General features: G+C 41.2%; 2 protein-coding genes across 3 annotated transcripts in view; one reads left to right on the top strand and one right to left on the bottom strand.

The window, feature by feature from the left end:
* Window positions 1–355: 355 nt before the first annotated feature.
* On the bottom strand, window positions 356–11415 carry LOC306942538 (uncharacterized protein). Its single transcript, XM_079528510.1, has 19 exons — window positions 11247–11415; window positions 9893–10019; window positions 9388–9524; window positions 8937–9112; window positions 8415–8610; window positions 7948–8186; window positions 7550–7635; window positions 7326–7387; window positions 6807–7045; window positions 6105–6294; window positions 5319–5381; window positions 5063–5183; window positions 4645–4786; window positions 4123–4275; window positions 3771–3906; window positions 2686–3629; window positions 1773–1905; window positions 1589–1658; window positions 356–1388 (listed from the first exon to the last, which is right to left on the bottom strand). The coding sequence occupies exons 2-19, from the start codon at window positions 10017–10019 to the stop codon at window positions 1054–1056; spliced, it is 3549 nt and encodes a 1182-aa protein (XP_079384636.1). The 5' UTR covers window positions 11247–11415; the 3' UTR covers window positions 356–1053.
* traf3 (TNF receptor-associated factor 3) overlaps window positions 10777–22477 on the top strand; it is a 26872-nt gene continuing 15171 nt past the window's right edge. The window contains exon 1 of one of the 2 annotated variants that reach the window (XM_079528512.1): window positions 10777–10833. The gene's annotated coding sequence lies outside the window, so the exon portion shown is untranslated. Of the gene's footprint in view, window positions 10834–12672; window positions 12963–22477 lie in introns of those variants that run through there. The other variant, XM_079528511.1, reaches the window with a different exon arrangement.

Here is a 22477-nt window from a genome sequence, read left to right as displayed (position 1 = left end):
AGTTTTTTTGAAAGTGAAATATCCCTTTAACGCAAGAGGACCTGAGCTGTGAATGTGATGCACAGAGTAGGAACACGGTCGGATTGGCAATTGTCCCAAAAATATCGATAAATCCACAAATCCCCATATATGAGGCATCTGGACAAAGGTACAATGGATAAGAGTTTGTATAACCAGGTAGGGCAGGCATTCCCAACATGCATCGTTCCAGACTTGAATGCAATTCAAGGTGTCAGAGAAGGTTCTGAAATCTTTCTACCTAATTCCAGCATCCTGTGAAGTATAAGCTCTTCACAGCCAGCTGACCTATGTGGTGCTGCTGAGCACACCCCACACTGATCACAAAACATGAAACTTTTTCATGTATCCATACATCTCTTTATTATCAGGCATCATGTTTAACAAACACTTGTGCATTCCTATAGTCAAAAACACAATCGAATATGTTTCCACTTAAATTATTAAATTACCTTGAAACTAAATTACTTCAGGGAAAAACTGGTGGGAAAGGGAACAAAACCTTCATTGGCCAAGTAAGTTTGTACAGTTTGACAGGTCCATTTGTACACTATTTGTACAAGTTACAAATGGATACATGAACACTGGGGATTTTACTGTGCATCTTAATGAATAGGAGTGGGCAGCTATTGATTAGCACTTGGAGAGTATCGTATTGCTCAAGGACACTTCGTTTTGACACATTGACGGGAGAATGTGGGATCAAACGGTGCCAAAATGTTGTTACTGTAGCATACACAGAATAGATTTGACAATACATTATGAATACCATGTAACCATCTGCTTACACAGCGCGATTATAATCAGGCATGTTTTTATTTCATGCAAACATAATATAATGCATTACTGTTCAAAGGTGAATGTCCCATATTGTCCCACAGAAATCAATGACCTATTGAATTCTGTATTTTCACATTGTGACCCAGCTCAGCTCAGTTTTGCACTGGATCAGTAAACTAAGGATTTGCTGAAAATGCTCAATGTCAACCCTGTGGCATCACAGAATTCCATAGGTCACCAGTTTCTGTTTGACATCTAAAATTCCAGTAGGTGTGTGAGTGGCTCTAAGGAGGTCAGGGCGATCTCCTGTTTCTGACCATAGGTCCCATGTTCTACGGTGATCCCCAACGCCGATGTGGACGCATGCTTCTCGACAATGTTCTTGCAGGCAGAGACCAGCTTGGCGTACAGCTGAGCACCCCACCACATCGCACATGCCCTGTTGTACTCGAGACGCTTCCTCTTGAAGAGGTGCTGCTCTCCGACCAGCGAGTCCTGTGGAATCAGCAGAACGCTGCCCGGGAGTTCTAGAACAGAAGACGGACGCTTCAAGGTGTTCCGGAACAACTTGGCTCTCATCAGAGTGTTGGCTGGTGGATGGAATATGATTTGACTTGTTAAGTACTTGTTTAGTGCTACTGGTATTCATTTACTATACCTGTATCCAATCAATGAAATACAACTGGGTAATTTCTAGGTCATCATAATTTATGCTTGCATCGTATGCGGTTATTTTTGGGAAAGCAAGTATACAGTCTTGAGTTAGCTTGGAAGAAAAATAAAATCGTACCCATCTCTTTAACAATGTCCTCTGTGGCTCCGTGGAAGAAACACACATAGACCACCATTCCCTCCTGGATCTGAGGACAAAAAGTATGGAAGAACATTAAGGCCGTGGAGAGGACACAGAAGTTGTGATGGACATGACTCAAGTTGACCCTGAGTTGAACATTGACGTTTTAGTGATTGTGTACCTCTGACCACTGAGCCTCTGATCCATCCACAGCCGGTTTCACCTTCACTCTTGCCTGAGTACAGTGCTGCACCATCGCCCTGGCCTGCAGGATCTTAACTGGCCTCACAGGCTCTAGGTCAACCGGTTGGTCTCTACAGAGACAAATGGACAGACACAGAGTTTTATTTACGGAAATCTATTGAACAACTTTCAACATGGCTTCCCCATTTTGGCAGGTGAAAATAGTCTTTTTAACAAAATAGCACAATACAATATCAGCTATTTTTTAGCAATTATGAACTCATTGAAGGCTAAGTACTGATTTGACTTCTTTTCACAAAGTGCCTCCATGCCAAAGACGTTTTTAACTTATTTAAAAAAGGGGCTTTAATTGATAACATTATAATCATGATTTAAGACGAATCTTACAACTCTTGTTCTAAAAAAATAGAACAAATCTATGGTGGCCTGTGCTGAACTATTGCTACTGCCATTTAGCGGTGGATGAGTGAATAGGGCTCAAGTGATCTCCCTGAATTCAAACGTGTACAATTATACAAACGAAAGATATCGTACATTAGTACAATAAAGCTAAGGAATTTAGTTGGCTGTGGCTGTAGTCTGTGGGTCTCTGTAGAGTGTAGACTGTAGCAGCAAGGAATGTGTGAAATACAAGAATATTGTATAAGAGAAAAGCACAGTGGAATTTATAAATTAATTATATGATGATAATTAAAATATAACAAATATAGTCTTATATAGTGGCTGGTAACAAAATAATAGAGTAATGTTAGTTAGCTAGCTGATTTGTTGTCATTACATATTACCATACATAGCAGAGTGATGGACTCACATTGAATGCCTCTTGCCATATCAAATTACCCGACCTAGTAAATTCACCAACTGTTGTATACTTCTATATATTTACACACCTATTCTCCTCGGTTTTTAGCCTGTTGATGGTTTCTGTCCAGACAGACTTGGAGACGGTCCACGGTTTGGTTTTCTGGGACCCAGCTGATTCCAACACAGGACCAGACTTATTTCTCTTGGCTGGTAACTTTGTCTCTGGTCCTTTCCTCTTCTTGGCCTGGGCCCCCCTGCTGACCTGGGTCTTTGTTTGTTTTGCTTTTGTGGTCTGGAGCTTGGCTTTTTGGGTGCTGGCTTGCGCTTTAGATGCACCGTTTCTCTTCTTCTGTGGTAGTGTTTGAGAGCTGCGTTTTGGGGTTGCCTGTGGCAGGGATCTTGGCGTCAATTCAGTTTTGAAGACCAGTTTGGGTTGAGGTTGGATCTGGGCAGGGCTTTGATCCTGAGTTTCAGTCACGCTCACCTCTGTTTGGACCTCAGGTTGTGGCTGGGGGTCCATCTCATACTGGGTTTGAGGATGGGCTATGAAGTGGAACTGGAGCGGTTGCTGGTCAGGGGTGTCGCTCTGGTCCTGAGCGTGAACTTCAGACTCACTTGTCATCTCTTCGACTTCACTCGGGTCGGCTTGTGTCTGTATTTGAGTCTGGGAAATGATCTCGAAGTGGACCGGGCTCTGGGGCTCGGTGCCGCTTTGAATCTCAGACTCGTTCTCCTCTGTCTGGATTTGGGGCTGTGAGGGGCTGACAGGCTGCGTGGAGACTCTCCGGACCACCCAGATCAGGGAGGGGGAAGGCGGTGCTTCGGTCTCGTCGGAGCAGTTCATGGTTGTGAGTTGGATGTCGGGTGTTTCTATCTGGGAGTGAGGGGTGATGGTGGCGTCTTTGGACTGGGAAGGGGTAGAGCTTGGTGGTTGAGGCTGCATGGAAGGAAGAGTTTCTTGTGCGGATGTGATGGAAATTTCAGGTTGGGAGGGGGGGGGCTTAAGGATATGTCCTGAAGTTTTCTCAGTCTGTTGGAGATAATAATAAATCAAACTTAGTTTGACAGTTTTCAATTTGTACAGAGGTACAGTTTACAATGATTGTTAAACGGATAACACAAAAAGCCCTAGGGGCTTGTGTGTGTGGAAGGAGCAGAGAAACTGACAAACCATTCTGCTCTTTGATTGGTGCTTTCTGACATCCTCCTCTTCTTCCTCCACCTCATCATCGTCTTCTTCATAACTACCTTCTTCATCATCATCATCATCATCGTCGTCATCGTCGTCATCATCATCATCATCGTCACTGTCCAGATGAAGAGAAATGGATTTTTGCATACTTGATTCAATTCATTAAGCTTCTTAAGCACTCTATATTCATTGACCAGTCCTCCCTCTACACCAAATATCTTAGCCGAAAATAGACAATCTACAAGAGCTTGTAGATCTGCTATATTTGTAGAATGTTTGCCCCTCAAGTGGTTAATAACTAGAATAAATACACATTCCCTCTCTGCCATACCTGTTGGCAAGGGAGGCAGAGATCTGTGGGGAACCCAAACTCTGTTTGGGGTCTTGTTGTTGTGGTTCCATCTTCTTGCACTTTTTAGAAGAACATTGAGAACAGTGGTCGATCCAGCGGACCACATCTGGTCTCATTGTCTTCCAGAAACACCTGAAAAAACATTAATGATATAGTATTTGATCTGTGTGTGGGAAGATTGTAAGTGAAACAATCATATTCAGAACTGGGCTCAGAATATTCTAAAATTCTAACTGAAAGACAGTAAACATATGTTTACAAAGCAATGTTTACAGGAATGCACTTGCACCAAAGCATTGCAAAAACAAAAAAGGACAATAATCATGCCCAACAAATATTGCTGGTTGACCCAAGAGTCATACAATTATATATAGCAACATCATTTATTTAATTTAAAATTTGAATACGAATTTGAACGTTTTCAGAAAACCTTAGGTTAGGTTTTAAAAGGCGTTTTTAGAATCGGCCTCAGGTCTTAATGGGTTAATCAGTCAGTGTTACCTCTCGTTGAGCAGGCGGATGCATTTATCAAGGTCAAGGTGGTTTAGTTCATCATGGTAACTAACCAACGCCATATCCACCTCCTCTCTGTTCCTCAGAACCCGACGAATTCGATTTCCTCGAACAATATGCAGCTCATCATCTGGATGCAGGAACAACACAATGTGTCATTATCACACCGCAGAAAAATAACTCAATCATCTGGTCTGTCCAACAAAGGAAAACAGTTACAAGATATGACTAGTTTAAATGTTTTATATCAAGATGAGTTAAACGCACGCAGAAATGCTACACAAATTGATTCTGATTCTAAATGCCTAAATATATATTTTTACAGTATCTGGTTGGACCACCAGGGTGCACCACACTGGTAATTCTTGGCTACATTAAGTTTGTTTCCATTACATATTCTTTGTACCTTTGATGATAAAGCTCTTGGCGAATCTTCGCAAGGTGTTTTTTTCCACACCGTTCAGTCCTGGAGGGTAGTGCCCTCTACGAAGGTAACGCTCCACCGCATCATACTTAGCAAAGAATATCTGCTCAAATAACACAGGAAATTAAGGCAACAAAATGTCATTTTCTGTAGATATGCTTTAGCTGATAGATAGTTTCTCCACGGCAGATGATTAACGGGATTAAACCCTGTTTACTACTAAACAACGGGTCAGTACCTGGTCTTGGGTCGTGACTGCTTCCAGTGGAGCCGGCTGGGTTGGGGTGATTCTGGCTTGGTTCTGCAGGAGCATGGTTACAGTCATTTCGGATAGAACTCAAGTTCCTGAGGTGTAATAATTTACTACCAGCACTTAATAAGAAACAAACATCTTGATAGATTCAACTTCCAGTCAATGTTCATTCAAGGATGAATGAATGTCCTCAACTCTCAGCCACTTAGGCTATGTTGAGACCTAGGGTAAATCTAGAGAGAAAAGACTTCTTTCTCAAATTCTACCTTTAGTAAATAGTGTTATTTACAAGTGATATAATCAGATTTGTAGTGTTCAGACATCATTTAGGTAACAACAAAAGCATGCCTACTACCTAATACCTATGTATGCTAAATGGTAGCAACGTTTTCCAATATGGAGCCAAAAGCTTCAGGCTAGGTGAAGAACGGAGATATGTCCTCTCCCGCTTCATGCCATAGTAATATCTATTTGCAGTGACAGACCTCCTCCCTCCCTTACGGTATGTTGTCTGGTGCACCGGCAGAAGTTCATATGCTGCAGTTCTGAAGTAATGCCTTCTCTGAATTTGGTGCCTTGCGAGTGAAGTAAGAACAGTTCTGACTTGAGTGGCTTATGCATAATTTATGAATGTGACTTTCACAAAGTCACATTCTGTGGGTTTGAATCTGCATCATCTTCCCCTTTACCTACTAGTCTACAGTCTCTCTCCAACATGAAATTAATACAAAACCTAAATATACGAATCATAATCAGGTGTTGTCTCCTCACCACAGGGTCACTGTAGATGAACAGTGAGGGAACAGTATCCGGGTGGAGGCGAACCTCTCCCTCGCTGCGGTCGAAGCAGTCCTCTGTGAAATGAGATGAACACACAGAGGACCAGAGACTAGGGTGCCAGTGTGGTCGACCTAGGTTCCTCAGCCAGCGAGTCAACAGAGGTGGGTTGTCAACAGGAAACCTACAAATAAAGCACAGGTCAGGGACGCCCTTTATGTTAAGCTAGCTAGCTTCGCTCCTACTACAGTTGTTTTCCTATACTACCAGGATCTCTAGTACTGCTGTTCTCCTATCCGCCCAGGACTCCTGGTACTACTGGTTTCTATCCTAAAACTGCTGTCTTTCTATCCTACCAGGACCACACCTACTCAAACAAAGCATTTACCTTTATTATTATATTGTATTATACAATGACAATAATAATATTGTCGAAATCTATTGCATACTATTCGATAGATGAATCACAAAATTAAATAATTCGGGTGGAAATTTGCGGATTCAAATCTAGATCTACAAGCTCATTCGAGCTTGCAAATCTGCTACTTTTGATACTTTTGTGTGACACTGTAGTAAAATCAAGTAGGGCGTTAATTAAAAACACAAAAGCTTAAAATATGGAGATAAGATGTTTCTGCCTGACAGCAACACATTCATTGTTTTTGTGATGAGGATGATGATGATGATGTCCCATACTTGTGGAAGGTCATGCCCAGTCCTCTCTCTATGGGTCCAGAGTAGTTGGTACAGTTGTAGACGCTACATCTGAAGCGTCTCTTCTTGGGTCTGTTGATGCAGGTGTCGCAGGTGGAGATCCAGGTGGCCAGGTCTCGGCTCAGTGTGGCCCAGTAGAACTGCTTCACGATGGACCGTTGACACATACCCTGACCGCGGTGACCCTGGTTGTCATGGAAATGACGCATGACCGCTATTACCTAGAAGACAAAAAAATTATACAATGGGTGGGTTTGTTGGATTGTTTTTTTTCACGTGCATTTTTATTACCTATTGTTATTTTTGTATTCTTTGGAAAGCGGTTTGTAACTGATGAGATCACCATTTAGCATTATCACCATAATCAATCTTTCAAGGAACATAACACACAACACTTTATACATGCTTGATTATAACCTTTACAAACATGAGGCATGGTGTTGCTGCATAGAGAACACATGCTCAGTAGTAAACGGTAATTTAATAACTGTAGGATTATACCTCATCTCTGCTGCGTAGGACTTTAACTGGAGGGGTGACCTTTGTGTACATCAACACTCCGTCTGAAAGACACAGTAGATCAATTAACTGTCATTTTAAACTAGCTCTTTAATTAATCTTGCATTAGGGATAGATAGATTTCTAAGCGTTTCAGTTCTAACTGACATCAGGTCAGTCATTGAACATCAACAACAATGAGCAAGCGTGCGTGTGTGTTTTCTTACTGATCACACCAAAGCGCCTCGAAGCTCTTCTGAGGATAAATGTATGACCCTTTGTTTGCTGAGGTAAGATTCCGTGTTTAAGATACCTGTGAAGTGACAACATGAGAATCAAAAATTGATTTGTACTTACTGTTTTTGCCCCTTCTGGCCTTTCTGGTAAAATAACATGTTGAGGATAGCTGTATTTTCATGAACTTTGCTTCCCCAACAAGATTACGTTTTGGTTTGAAAAGGTCAAGGTCACAATGACGTGCAGTGCTGGTTCATTACAGTAGAGCGGTTGGCTAATACTCGATCTACTGTCGCCAAGAGATGAATAACATTTGGGTGGAAACTGGAAAGGTTCATGGTCAATAACCGATCATAGTATAGTAGAATTGATAACTGCACTCAGGTACCTCTCTATGTTGTCGTACATAACAAAGCATGGTTCAGAGGTCTTCCTCAAGCCAATCTGCTGCCCCAACTGCAGTGTTCTGTTGTTCTCTGGAGGAGGGAAGGCATACTGGTGTTCTGGAAGATCCATTCTGGGTTGAGGGGGTTCTGTGGTTTCTATGGTTTCTGCAGCATCCGAGGCAGCAATGAGTTCCTCCAGGGAGGAGATCTGGAGGGAGTCCTCCTCTGCAGCGATGGGCAGCTAGAAACAAACAACACAGACCAATATGGACTAATAGCAGCAGGTAACTAACACATTATCAATTAAATCCTGCTACATGCATACTGGGGGAGGCAGACTATTTTGGGTAGCATAATTATTTGTTTCTGGTTTTGAAAAGAGACTATTGTCTGTATTCATACTAGCTACAAACCACACAAAATACAGGGTAACCTGTCCGACTCCTAACAGGTACTGTACTGTATGTACCTCATCCTCCTGTAAAGTGGCAGCCACGATGGTTGGAACTGCGTCTGGTTTCAGAGTCACTTGACCCTCGGTGTCGACCAGAAAACAGGAAGTGTCAAAGTGTTTGGCGCAGAGACAGGACAGAGTCCGCAAGGAGCCTTTGTCTCTCTGAGCCACAGAGAGCCATTTGTCCCGCAGCTCTGGGTCTTTGGGAAACCTGTTAAGAGAGGCACACAGGCAGACAGACAGAATAAGAACGCAAATTAACTGAATCTGAAGTGGAGGGTAACGAATTCTGAACGAGAAAAGCTGAAACTCAAAACTGAACAGATTCAGAATATACTTGTAAGGAAGAAGAGCTTATTCACAGAAATTTCTAAAATGATTTATAATAAATCCTTGATTCTGGTTGGCTGGTTTCTGATTAGACCACATACTAAATGAGACTATAATCTACACCTTAAATCAGTTCTCGCAAGACAATGCCAAAGTATTTTTGGGGGGTCCCCAGCCCAAGAGGTTCAGAATCCCTCCTTGGTGTACCTGTAAAAGGTGACAGATTCAGGGTTGTTCCAGCTGTTGCTGTCACAGCAGTATGCCAGACACTGCTGTCTGTGAGGTCCGACTGTCTTATGTAGCTGAGCCCTCACTCGACACTGGGGACACTTCATCAGCCAGCCCTTCACCGCCTCTGTGACACTACTCCAGAAGTACAGAGACTGGAGAGGAAACCACAGTCATTTACAACATATTACTTACAATGGCACTCTTTTATTTGCCAATAAAATGAGAGAAGTGGTTTTTTTTTAAACACAATTAATCCATCTCTAGTAAAGTACCTGAACCAAGAAAGACACCTCAGACCAATTGTCTTTTACACAAATGTCATCAAAATTATGATAACAATAATCATAATAACATGAAATGTTATTATTTGTCATGGTCTACAGATAATTATAATGGTAATTATTATTATAATATTAATGAACATCACCAATATCTGTTTGACCATCTTCTGTAGGCCGGCGTGGTCGTTGTCTTCATGGTAACGTGTCAGGATCTCAATCATCTCCTCTTCACTCCGGACCACTTTCAGGAGACGACCTTTAAATGACTTCCACAGACGCTTATCTGACAGACAGACAGAAATATGTCAGGGCATTTCAATGCAAATTCATTCCAACTATGTAGCTTACACACTTTAAAATAAGCTAACGTATAAATCTTTATAATGTCAAGAATTTGTTTATTGGATTTTCAAAAGTTGGTGCTATGCAGATAGCCTACATAATAACTTCCTCCACTACAATACAAAAACTGCAATAATTCACCCCTTATTTTGAACCTCTACATGAAATCTTTTCACTGAAATATCTACAAGCTTGTATAGGTGTGCTATTTTCGCCGAATGTCCGCCTATTACGACATGCCCAGAAAAGGAACAAGATATAGGGGTTCACGTAAGGATGAACCAGTGTGGTTTCATTTTCATAACACACCTTTATAAATGAACTGTTTGCTGGCTCTCTTGACGACATGCCTGGACGCCTTTGTATCAACCTCTGGAGGGAAGGTTCCTGTGCGGACATACTGCTCTACCCGATCCAGGAAGTCAAAACCTGGCATCTAGACATGCAAAACAAAAGGGAAGATTAATATTAATAGAGAAAGGTGCAAATAATACTAATAGTAATTCACAGACTTTTCCAATGCCAAGGACCCCCAAATAGCCTCTGTTGCAAGTTGCAACCCCCCCACATCTACAAGCTTGTAAATCTGCTATTTTTGAAACAATGTTTTTATTTTTCATTTCCCTGTCCATTCCACTAACCCAAGTCCCTGGGCTGGCATTCCCCACTTTGACAATATGTGACGTAAGCACAATTCACATATAAAAAAAACATTGACAATATAATATAATAAGTGACACATAATATGTATCACATTATGCATCTGATACATAATCTATCATATTATGATAGATTATGTTGGTATCAGATACACAATGAAAATTACAGTCTAGTACAGTAGTTTTCAACACTTTTCATATCAGGGTCCATTATGTATTTGTCATTTGAGCCACAGACCACCGTTTGTTGAGATTTTGCCTCTCAGACCCAAAAGTTTGAATTTGTTGTGGTCGGATTGGATTCCATTCCATGCTGTAGTAATGCAGATGTTTAACAATAATTTGACTTTTGGTCCATTTGGTTTCATTTTACACTTTCAATTTGGTTATCAACTCTCCATAATTTAGCTGGAGACCACCTGGAACCCCCTCAAGGTCCACTGGTGGTCCTCGGACCACTGGTTGAAAACCACTGGTCTAGTATGTATACAGTCTAGTAAATAAAAGGATAAATATCCTGCTTTCCGCGCGTGACAGAACTCTCGCCAGCGACGAGATATCGTGATTCATGACCGACCGTGATTTCCACTGGTAATCATAATACAACATTATATTTACATACCGTATGACATACATACCATGTCAAAGCATTAAGATAAAAAATAAACAAATAAATGAGTCAAATGACACATTTTTAAGATAATCCCTATAGTATCGTACATTTAGCAGGAATCAGGATTGGCAAATACGACAGCAAATAAACTATATTAAAATCACACTCTTTTTAATATTAAGCAACAGATTTCTTTCATAAACGAGCAAAGCAAACACAAAACGTTTGTTACGCTGTCTTGAACGGATAAAGTGGCTAGTACCACCTTAAACCTAAATAACGTTAGACCGTCGGGAGACAAAAACTGGTGCAACACCAATAGCATTTGTTTACCAACCACTCAGTTGCTAACGTCGTCATTCAAAGGAGATTTTGTTCAGAATCTACAAACCTTGCAAATAGTCAGTTGTTCCGTATGTTAATTTGAATATTATTCACCCTAATCAATGAATAAGATAACTAATTGATACCTAAAAGGAACGTCGCGGTTATAACAAAAGTTGTGTGAAAGCTGTTGTAAGCCTAACCCCAACGACTTCCGGTGCTGTCTTTCAGCGTTTTGGGAAACAGCAGAGCCCCGCTAGGTGGTGTGGAGGTAGTAATAACAGCCTATTAATTTATGGGATATATTGGGAGGATTGAGTTACTGTTATAAATGAATCCCCCCTTGTTTGTCAATAATAAAGACAAACATGGTTGGGTGTGGGCTTAGCCCCGATACATGTTTTATTAGCTAGGTGTTGGCTGCTCAGAGTCAGACATTAAAGGACCACTTCACCACTTTTCAACCTATCTTCATCTATAATAGGTCCTCAGTCCTCACTAATAATCATGATAAAATTACACCATTTTTTTCCTACTCAGTCTGTGTCTCATAGGAGGGCTGTGGACAGTTCAAAAACCCGTCCACCAGTGACATCATCGTTAGGCAGATTTTTTTTAAAACAAGATTTCTTTCTTTTTTCTTTTTTTTTTACAAAAAACGTTTAGATTGTTATTATCGTGAGAACGATGGCTTCCATTTTCGCATTGCAACTTTTCAGGACTAGAAAGCCGTTTCTATTAGCTTGGATTCCTCATTGATGATGTCACTGGTGGACATGTTTCTGAACTGAACCCACAGCCCTCCTATGATGAGACACAGACTGAGTGGAAAAAAATGGTTCCATTTTATCACGATTATTAGTGAGGACCTATTTAATATATGAAGATAGGTTGAAAAGTGGTGAAGTGGTCCTTTAACAACACACACACACACACACACACACACACACACACACACACACACACACACACACACACACACACACGCACGCGTAAGCGCGCACGCAGTACGCACGCACGCACTATTTGCCAGGAATTTAACTTTCACTTTTCCGTGTGCCCAACTGCCCAAGCAATTCATCTGGTTTAAGTCGGTGTAATGAAGTAATTTCCAACATTTATTATAGTGGAGATACCTAACTTGCATGATCGCTGTCTGTCTGTTTGACCGTCCGTCTGTCTGTCTGTCTGTCTGACACACACACACACACACACACACACACACACACACACACACACACACACACACACACACACACACACACACACACACACACACACACACACACACACACACACACACACACACACACGGCACAGAGTAAAGTATGGTATCAGTAGTAGTAGTATATAATAGAAGCGTCTGTGTCGCCCCCCCGTGGCGGACGGCGCGCCCTGCAGCCTCTCAGCTCTCCGTTTGGTTTTTCATGACGGGGATTTCCTGGGCGGAAGTACCCAAAGGGGGCTTTCCAGCCTCGTAACAACACTGGTCCTCCACAAGCCAGGAGCGCAGCCCGTTTGAACTAACTACCGTGGATTATTTCTACCCCCCCCATAAAGAAAATCCAGTATTTTCATTTTTGCCTTGTAGCAGCAACCATGGCGTGGTGTGTTGAACCGGTGTGTAAATGTGTGCCTTTTGAGCGGACGGGACGTGTCTGCCGTTCAATGCTACGTCGGTGAAGGTCCCAGACCTTCCAGATAGAAAGCCCAAAGCTCCTGCGTTGTGAAATTTCACCCCCAGACTGTGGAAGGATCCACCGCTGCATTGGTCTCCGTTCATGTGAGTAGCCGATGCGCATTGCCGTTATTAATGTCTGACAATTAGGATATGGATTATGGAAGATTTTTACTGTGTAGATTGGAAGATCAGTGTGACTGAGTAGTAGTAGATGTTCTCGTGTAGCCTAATGTATGCAGTGGCAACACACTGAGGAGAAGAAGGGTCTAGTGTGTGTGTGTGTGTGTGTGTGTGTGTGTGTGTGTGTGTGAGAACAACAGACAGGGGGGCTTCGAATTAAGCAAGGCTTTTAGGATGAGGTAATGTCATACATCCATTGTGGTTGAAGCTGGACGAATCCATCCATCCAACCAGCCAGTCCAGACAAAGGCTGTCAGAGCGGCTCCTATCACCACAGTACTACACCGATCTGGCAATACTACACTGATCATTACAGTGCATTAGTAGACAGTACTACACTGATCATTACACGGTAGTAGACAGTACTACACTGTCTGTTATCACTAAAGTACCGGTACTACACTGATCCTTACACTGTAGTAAACAGTCCTTCCTGCACAGTGTATGATTTGATACAGTACTACACTGCATGATATTGGTACAGTACTACACTGCACGATATACCTACAGTACTACTTAATCTTACTGTCTGATATTACTCTCTCTAGTAGTATAGATTCCGACCGATGTAGGCCTTTCGGTCTGGCCGGCCATTATTTGGCTTTTTATGACAACATCAGTATCTATCAATTATGCAGGTGAAGTGTCCCAGTCATTATAGGTGAAAACTTGCAAAATAATTTAAAAAATAGCCGATCTACAGGCTCACAACATGACAAACACATTATATTCCGGCACGTCTTGAACTTGTAGATCAGCTGTTTTGTGGAAAACGTGCTTATAGTATGTGTTTATTTGTATGTATTTGTTTGCTTCTAACGTATACGCCAACGTATAAAATACGGATAAAGTTGTAAAATGAGTAGTAAGTAAGCCTTGCCGAGCCATGAGGCCGGTTGGGCAGGAGTCTACCTCCTGTTTCTGTAGCGTGAGGCAGCTTGTTGTACAAGTACACCCCCTGGACATGATGCTAGTACAGTATGTTGCAGGGACTTACCCCCAATCCAAGCCTTGATGCTGAGTGCCAAGCAGGGAGGCACACTGGGTCCCATTTTTCTGAGTCTACCCGGCCGGGGATCGAACCCCGACCTCCCAGTCCCAGGGCGGATACTCTAACCGCAATTAGGCCACTGAGCTGGTCAAAATGATTGCGATGCTTTATTAACACACTTTGCTGGGGACCCCCTGGAGGCCCCTCAAGGACCCCTGGGGGTCCCCGGATGCCACTTTGAGAAAATAGCAAAAAGATATTCAGGATTTCAATTCAAATATAGCAAAAATAGCCGATCTACAAGCTCAAGATCGGATTTTTTGCTACGACAGAAATATGCAATGTGGCCCTCTGGAGTGAGTGCGGAAATAATGGTGGCTCTCTCCATCGTCAAAGTTGCCCACCCCTGTACTACACAGTCGGCCTAGATGCTCCCACAATTACACACTCCCTTTATAAACATTGGAACAGCCCATGAGTAACGCTAGACCAACCAGGTGGAAGTGGAAAAGGATAACAATTCTTCCTGTGTCCCTGGAATGACTATGTATGAAAGAGATGTGCTATTCATACTATTACATACCATTACATAGACTTACATAGAAGAACATATACACAAAACTGCATTGCAGGTATAGGAATATATTTGATGTATTGTAAAATCTAAGCTAGCATTAGAAAGCAGAGGTTGGATGTGAGTGAGTGATGTGGTCAGTTTGAACTGGAGGAATGACATGCAGGTAATAATTGTTCTTTTCAGGTCAGGTCAGATGAAACAGTATTCATCCTGAAGGAGGTTTTAGTTGTTACAGTAGCATTAAAGACAGGCAGACAGACCACAGAGAAGAGCTGTTTACTATCAACCTCCATGACGTGTGCACACACCAGGATCATATGCGTAGGTAGGGAACATTTGACATGTTGTTTTTGTTGTAGCTATGATTTGAGGCATGATTTGAACAACAATTAATTTTCAAAAACTAGGCTATCAAATAGCTCACTATTTTTCAAATTTCTATTTTAGAAAAACCTTCAAATTGATTTTAATTCATGTGTAAGGCATACTCTCCAAAATCGGCATAGATTCGGAACCAAACATTGGTCCAGCTCTATCTATAATTGCCTCCAAAAGAGTATTTGTCACCAATGTGTTGTGATTGGAACACTATCTCATACAGTCACATAGTGTTCCTTCATCAGCATAACACTGAGGCCACTTGCTGATGAGGCACTATTGATATAACAAGGCTTTGTCCTTTAAAGTATATGTTTGCATTTATTAAGGTAATGTTTTAACTGACTCTCTTATCCGCACGTGTACGTGTGCTTTAAGAACTTAAGCAAAGTCGCTACTTTCTAGATAATGCTCCTCAGTCAGGTGACGAAACAAAAAGTGCAGCATCCGCAGCCCTGGCCAGACGTGGAGTGCTGTGAACTCGAGGAGTAAATCTGATCGTGACCCATATGTTTGAGTCACAGCTATTTTGACACACTACCATTATTCAGAAAGAAGAGCTTCATCTTTAGCTTCTGTTCCTCAGGAAGACCACATGTTTTGCAACACCAGACAGTTGACCTCCTACCGCATGTGTATATATTTTCTGCTGTCTAATGTATAGTCTACTGCAGGGTTTCTCAAACCTTTTGGCATCAGGGCACCCCCGTAAATGGTTAATGGTGCATTTATATAGTGCTTTTATGCAATCTATTTACATAGATTGTGCATTACATTCACGCGCACATTTATACACCAATGGCGGAGGAAACCATGCAAGGCAGTAAGGCACCAACCTGCACATCGGGAGCAATTAGGGGTTCAGAGTCTTGCTCAAGGACACTTCGACACTAACTCTGGGGGAGCCCAGGATCGAACTGGGAACCTTGTAGTTCCCATGCGTCCCCTCTACCGGCCACTCTACCAGTGATGGCACCCCTGAATGAAATTGTTACTGTAACTATATAGCACCATACATTCATGTCATCTTACAGTACGTTGTGAATATGTAAATCTTTCTCCCTAAGATACAGCATGTCACAGAGAAACTTTAGAGAATATCCCTGTTTGCGTTGGGACCGATTGAAAATAACTTGAACCCCAGCATCCACAAGCTCACAACGCATTGCGTTGCGATGTGTTAATTGCGTTGTGAGCTTGTAGATCTGCTATTTTTGGCAAATGTAAAAAGAACGAAGTGCAGTGCAACTCGGGTCCATTTTATTAGGTACTGCATGGTCTAAGTGGTCAAACTGAAGTGATAAATATTATAATCGTATTCTGGGGCTCTCCTGGACTTGGTCTACTGACTCACTGAATGGATGTTGTGTCTAATGGAGTCCACTGTCTGGCAGGATGTTGGTCTACTGTCCGAATGGATGTTGTTTCTAATGTATTGTTGTCTTAATATACATTAGAAACAACATCCATTCAGACATTAGTAACTGGACTATATATACTATATTATACACAACATCCATTCACACAGTAGACCAGCTAATGTCGGAATGGATGTTGTGTCTTGTCACCCTCCGTTGCGTATGTATTATTGCGTCGATTACGTTCGACTATGCAAGGCACTTTATGTATAGTCTGCTGTCTGAATGGATGTTGTGTCTAATGTAGCCTAGCGATCTTCTGTCTGAATTGTTGTGTCTAATGTAGCCCAAGGGCCCTATTTTCGTCAGTGCTAAACCCCTTATCCCTAAACTTCTTTGCCTTTTTTTACTATTTTGAAAAATATTTTTGAATAACCGATCTACAGGCTCACAACGTGTTGATGTAGATCAGCTAGATATATATTTATTTTATTGTATTGTTTTGGTTCATATGGGTTTGTGTGTTTACTAATTGTGTTGTTCATTTAAGTTTCCATTCATATAAATGTGTTGTACCTACAGGTCCGTTCTTCCTCCATCAGGGGAGGATGTTAGGACGGGGGATTTTCTGTCTGTCAGCCAGCAGACAGACAGACATGCTTGATAATGATATTACAACATGTCACGATAGATAATTTACAGCAAGCGTGTTTTTATTGCGAGGTGAATACTTTCATTTTCACGTTTACAAGAGAGCTGTTCTGCTTTATGACCTTTTTCTTTTGGAAACTGTGATTTAGCTTACATCCATACAGGAGCGCATAATACAGCGAGCTTGTACATCGGCTATTTTTGTATTTCTTTAAAAAAAAACTTGAAAAGTTTGAGAACTACTGATTTAGAAGGCATTCGTAGAATCGGCCTCAGGTCTTAATACCATAACTTAATAGAGGAAAAATATTAACAACTGTAATTGAGGCCTACATCTATTCAGTTCTTCGTGAAATTTCCTATCTCCCTTTTTATTTGTTGTGGTTGAGAACCGCCTCATCTCTTGAACCCGTTAGTCTGGGATCAAATCCCGGCAGAACATTTTCTCCCGTGTCTCCGCGATACCGTCTCCCTCTCACCTGGCCTGCTGCCTTTCTCAATGAACACAAAAACATAGTTGACACCAGTGTTGTCAACTAGTCAGGCTGACCTCGAAGGAATGGTACATGGAAGGACTCACAACGACACAGTCCATGGTATATTTCTGCTGCTTTTATTGACCATGAAGCAAGTTTGGAACTTAAATTGTATTGGTGATAATCCCAATAATTGTGTTAGATATTGTGACACATTTGTTGGTCAATCAGCCAATTAACTGAGAAAACTAGTCGTAGTAGTCGATCAATCAGCGAGTATGTCATTCATCAAATTAAGTCATTCATTCATTCATCCATCCAGTGAGTTGGTCTTGCAGTCATTCCATCAATCAGAATGATGACGGAGAGAATTCCCCGTGGGGAGTAGTTTAGTTTTTGTTCAATGATGTCATGGTACTTTTAGCAGGGTAATACCATGACTGCTACTGTCGCTGCCCTGCTCCTCAAAGACCAACAGCACTACAAAACACTTCCTGTGTGGTTCAAAGGTCACACAGGTCAGTGGCAATAACCTTTACCTTTCTTATCAGCAATGTGTGTAAATGGCGAATGCTGCAAAAATTATGTTCAAATAATCCATTAGTTGGGAGTGGGACATCAGATAGACTCATGTACTCACACTGTTGGGGCTGTTAGGCTGAGTAGAATGGTGTCTTCATATTACTTCGCCTGGAGCTGAAACTGTAGGAATACAGTCTATCTCTATCTCTCTCTCTCTCTCTCATACACACACACACACACACACACACACACACTCACACACACACACACACACACACACACACACACACACACACACACGCTCTCTCTTTTTGTCTCGCTCTGTCTGTCTCTCGGATAGATTCTTATGTGCTTATTTGTTTTCTGCTTTATAGCCTAATAGATATTATTATTAATATATATATTTTTTGATGACAATCAAACATGTAATTTAATTTTATCTTTCAGAAGTGTAAAAGAATATAGTGTAAAAAGCACGCTAATTGTGTTAAAGGTTTGAATCATGGTCGATATCATAATGTTTAGGGAAATTAATATCAGTAATTGAAAATGTTAATGCTAATCGAGACATACCATATGGGCATAACATATATAACGTATATAACATATGGTCAACGGGGCTGTGTTAACCACTTTCAACCAGTAGCTCCCTATTTTGGGCATGTAGGTGTTATAAGTGATTGTAGTCATTATAGCTTGTCGATGAGCTATTTTTGCCACATGACACCATTCTGTGACGAAGCATAAAATAGGACTTAAGTGGTTAATGAATGTGTGTGACGTCAAAGTCTTTGAATAAGACAGTGAACACTTGACTTGCTGAGTCAAACACTCTGGATAAGAGCACAGGATAGATTAATCAGAAAACCATACCAAGTTGAAAACTGCATGCGAGATATCAGTCACTACTCTGAGGTCACTTAGTTACAACTTACAACTGAGAAAGTTTCTCTTTATTTCTGACAACTCACTTTTCATTACATTTTCCACAAACAAAGATGCCATATATTGACAATATATTCCTCAATATTTGATTAAGGAATATAATATGCCTTTTGTGTTCTTTCTGTATATAAGTAATATGTAGATCTTTATGTTAGACATTGAGGGAAATTAGGATTCTCAGATTTAATAAAAAAATCAGCTATCAACTAACCGGTTAATCAATTGATAAGGTCAAAACGTATCAATTAATGAATGAATGGATAATTCCCATCCCTAGTGTATGCACATCTCTATGTGTCTTTGTTAATGTATCAATTAATTAATTAATGAATAATTCCCACCCCTAGTGTATGCACATCTGTGTGTCTTTGTTATGCTTGTATTTTTCAGTGCGTGTTGTGTTGGGGAATACCCTTTTCTTGCTTCCAGTGCTTCAGCAGAAACACATTATTTCCGCTTCACTCAAACTTACTATGTTACCAGAACTGTCATTTGGTTTGACGTATTTTAAATAAAATGAAGAACTCAAGCCACTGTGACTGAGACATTCAAGAACAAAAAGTTAGATCACTGAAACTCACCAACAATAGGCACTGATATTTGTCAATGATTGATTTGACAGACTTCCTACTTTGCACTATAATTTATGGATGCCATCCATGTAGGCTATGTCTAAGATTAGATCAGTAGATTAGATTACATTTGATTAGATTAGACTGTATTTTATTAATCCCAGAGGGACATTTTTGTGTTTTTAAAATGTGTATGCCATCAATGGCGAAATCATAATTAAGTTATTTCGATCATATTTGTGGTATGTGCTACCATTTGGACTTGCTTTTGGGTTATTTTGGTCAAGTAGGATGAGGATACTCGGTGGACATGCTTGTTGTTAAACTGGAGAATAACCTACTGACCTGTAGTTGATCAGAATTACTAACCAGGTAGCTACACTAATAGTGTTCATTTAATACTCAAGACAGAGTTTTGCAGTGTTTGTGTGGGAGAAGCTGGTATAGTATGCTATGGTTTGGATGTTATCTGTGTCAGTGCTATAAGATGTTCCTCAGCTGCATGGTTTCACACTGAAGAGCCACAGTGTGAAGTGTGAACTAAAACCATATTCCCACGGTATCTGTCAGTACATTCTAGACTAGAGACACCATTTTGTGCCCCGGCTGAGGATGCAAAAGATATAGCAAACATGCCTATATTGAAATCCCACTATTGCAGCATTCACATCATGAGTCCACTAACTTCCTTGTGTGTCTGAAAACACAACGTTGTGTGTTGCTACTGACAACGTCAGAGGAAATTATTTTATTTGAATTAAAAGATTAGCATTTCACACCCTGAATGCTTTCAACACGTTGAAGAAATGATTTACTTGTGTACACATCGTACGGTGTGTCACATGCCGACGGTCATTTTGCTCTTGTTTCATATAATAGTGCCCCTCCCCACCCAGTTGGGGTTTCCCCCCCCCCCCCCCCCCCCTAGTATGAAACGATAGCAAAATGGATGCTGTGTGAATATTGGCAATAGATAGTGCTGCTGTTGATATTTAGCGGCCCTGGCCTTGTATGTTGTTGTCGGGCAGAAACCTATTATTTACATATTTTTACTTTTTGTGTTTTTTATTTATTGAGTGGTGTAAACCACTCCTACGACTGGCTTTGTTAGTTTACGTGTCTGTCTGTCTGTCTGTCTGTCTGTGCTCAAAAAATGAGCATGGTTGCTACGGTCACCCAGTTCACCCGGGTGTGATTTCATTACGTTAGACATTACGTCAGACCACAGCTGATCAGGCTATATAAGACCTTACACCACTCAGTTCACTCGGGTGTGATTTTTTTAATTAGTGCCCTACTTGATCACACTACAGCGTCACACAAAAGCATCAGATCCATAAGCTCAAAACGTGACGTAAAGTGACACATGATTTTGAGCTTGTACTTTGTGCCTTTTTTATTTGAACCCTGAAAAGCAGCAGTTTTGGACATATGAGGTTTCCACCCGACAGAGGCGATATGTGTAGCTTGTGTACAGTGTGCCCATGCTTATTTCTATGTGTTGTCTTGTGTGTAATTGTGTGTTTTTGCATGTGGTGTACGTGTGCGCATGTGCGTGTGCGCATGTGTGTGTGTGTGTGTGTGTGTGTGTGTGTGTGTGTGTGTGTGTGTGTGTGTAATTGCAGTGTGCTGACTGATTGTGGAAAAGCCCCTAACATCCCAGACTAACCCACTGGACAGGAACTGGGCACTGACCAGTGTGCGCGTGTGCGTGCATATGTGTGTGTGTGTGACGTGCGTGTGTGTGTGTGTGTGCACATGCTGTCTGACTGTCTCTGTACATTTGGTATTTGGTCTATGTGTGCATTGCGTGCGTGCCTGCCTGCCTGCCTGAGTGAGAGAGAAATCCCTTCCAGGACGCATGCATTACCTCTCTCCATCTTTCTGTCTGTCTGTCAGGGGCATGTGATGACAATGTTTTGGGAGTGTGTGTATGAAAAGGCACAGGGCAATGTAATGGGGGAAGGGATGTAATAAAGGACTCTCATTACATCGTTACAATGCAGCCAGAATAGACAGGTTATACGGAGACAAATCATTGGACAGTGAACAACACGTTGAAATGTAGTCTTGTGTGGCACGTTGTCACCACTAAGACAAACATGGTGTCCCAATGTTATATCCTTATACTGTTACTGTACTGTAAGAACAGTACAGTAAGAACAAGGAGAGCCTGACATTCTGAGGAGATTTCTGTCTTTCAATGTTTCTGTAATCTAAGTATAATGTTGTCAATTATCCCTTGTGTCAGTTATGGTTGTAGTAAATGTCAGATTTCTGCTGCCCTACAGTTACTCTGAGAATCGTTTGAGAGAGGAATTAAGCTCTGTAATGTCATTGATATCACGGCTACACAAGTTTAGTTTACAGTCAAATTGTACATGAAACTGAAAGGTAATGGTGGCATGTACTGTAGGATGAGATGTACAGTATACAGCTGGCTGATGTCAGACCATGAAGGCAGTCATAGTATCAGGAAAGACAGAGACCTCAGAGCTGTGTGCGTGTGTGACGCTCTGCATGAGATGGAGAGAGAGAGAGGGGGCAGCTTGGTCTCTCAACCCATAAACATGCATGACATATTTAGTGTTAAATTCAGTAGGGATTTCATCAACAAATCACCTTTTAAATCCTGCGTGCTCGTTTGGCAACTCTACATGCTTGTGATTTCAAGACAGCACTGTATAATGGCTCCCAAACGTTTTAGCCCGTGACCCAAACTAGTGAAAATAGCCGATCTACAAGGTCGCAACGCATCGCTTGACGCCGCATTGTGAGCTTGAAGATCGTCAATTGTCACTACTTCTTAAACATTCGTTTTCCAGTTTATGGAATTTCTTAGATTTTTCTTTGATTTCTTCATGAAATTTAAAAAGAAAACAACAACTTTGAATTGTGTTGTTCTTTTGAAAATGTTAATAATAATTCAAAACAAAATTTAAGAAAAATATATAATAGTAATAAAAA

The sequence above is a fragment of the Electrona antarctica genome (genome assembly GCF_951216825.1).
Source record: "Electrona antarctica genome assembly, chromosome: 18".
NCBI lineage: Eukaryota > Metazoa > Chordata > Actinopteri > Myctophiformes > Myctophidae > Electrona > Electrona antarctica.
This window is presented reverse-complemented; position numbering and strand designations above follow the sequence as displayed.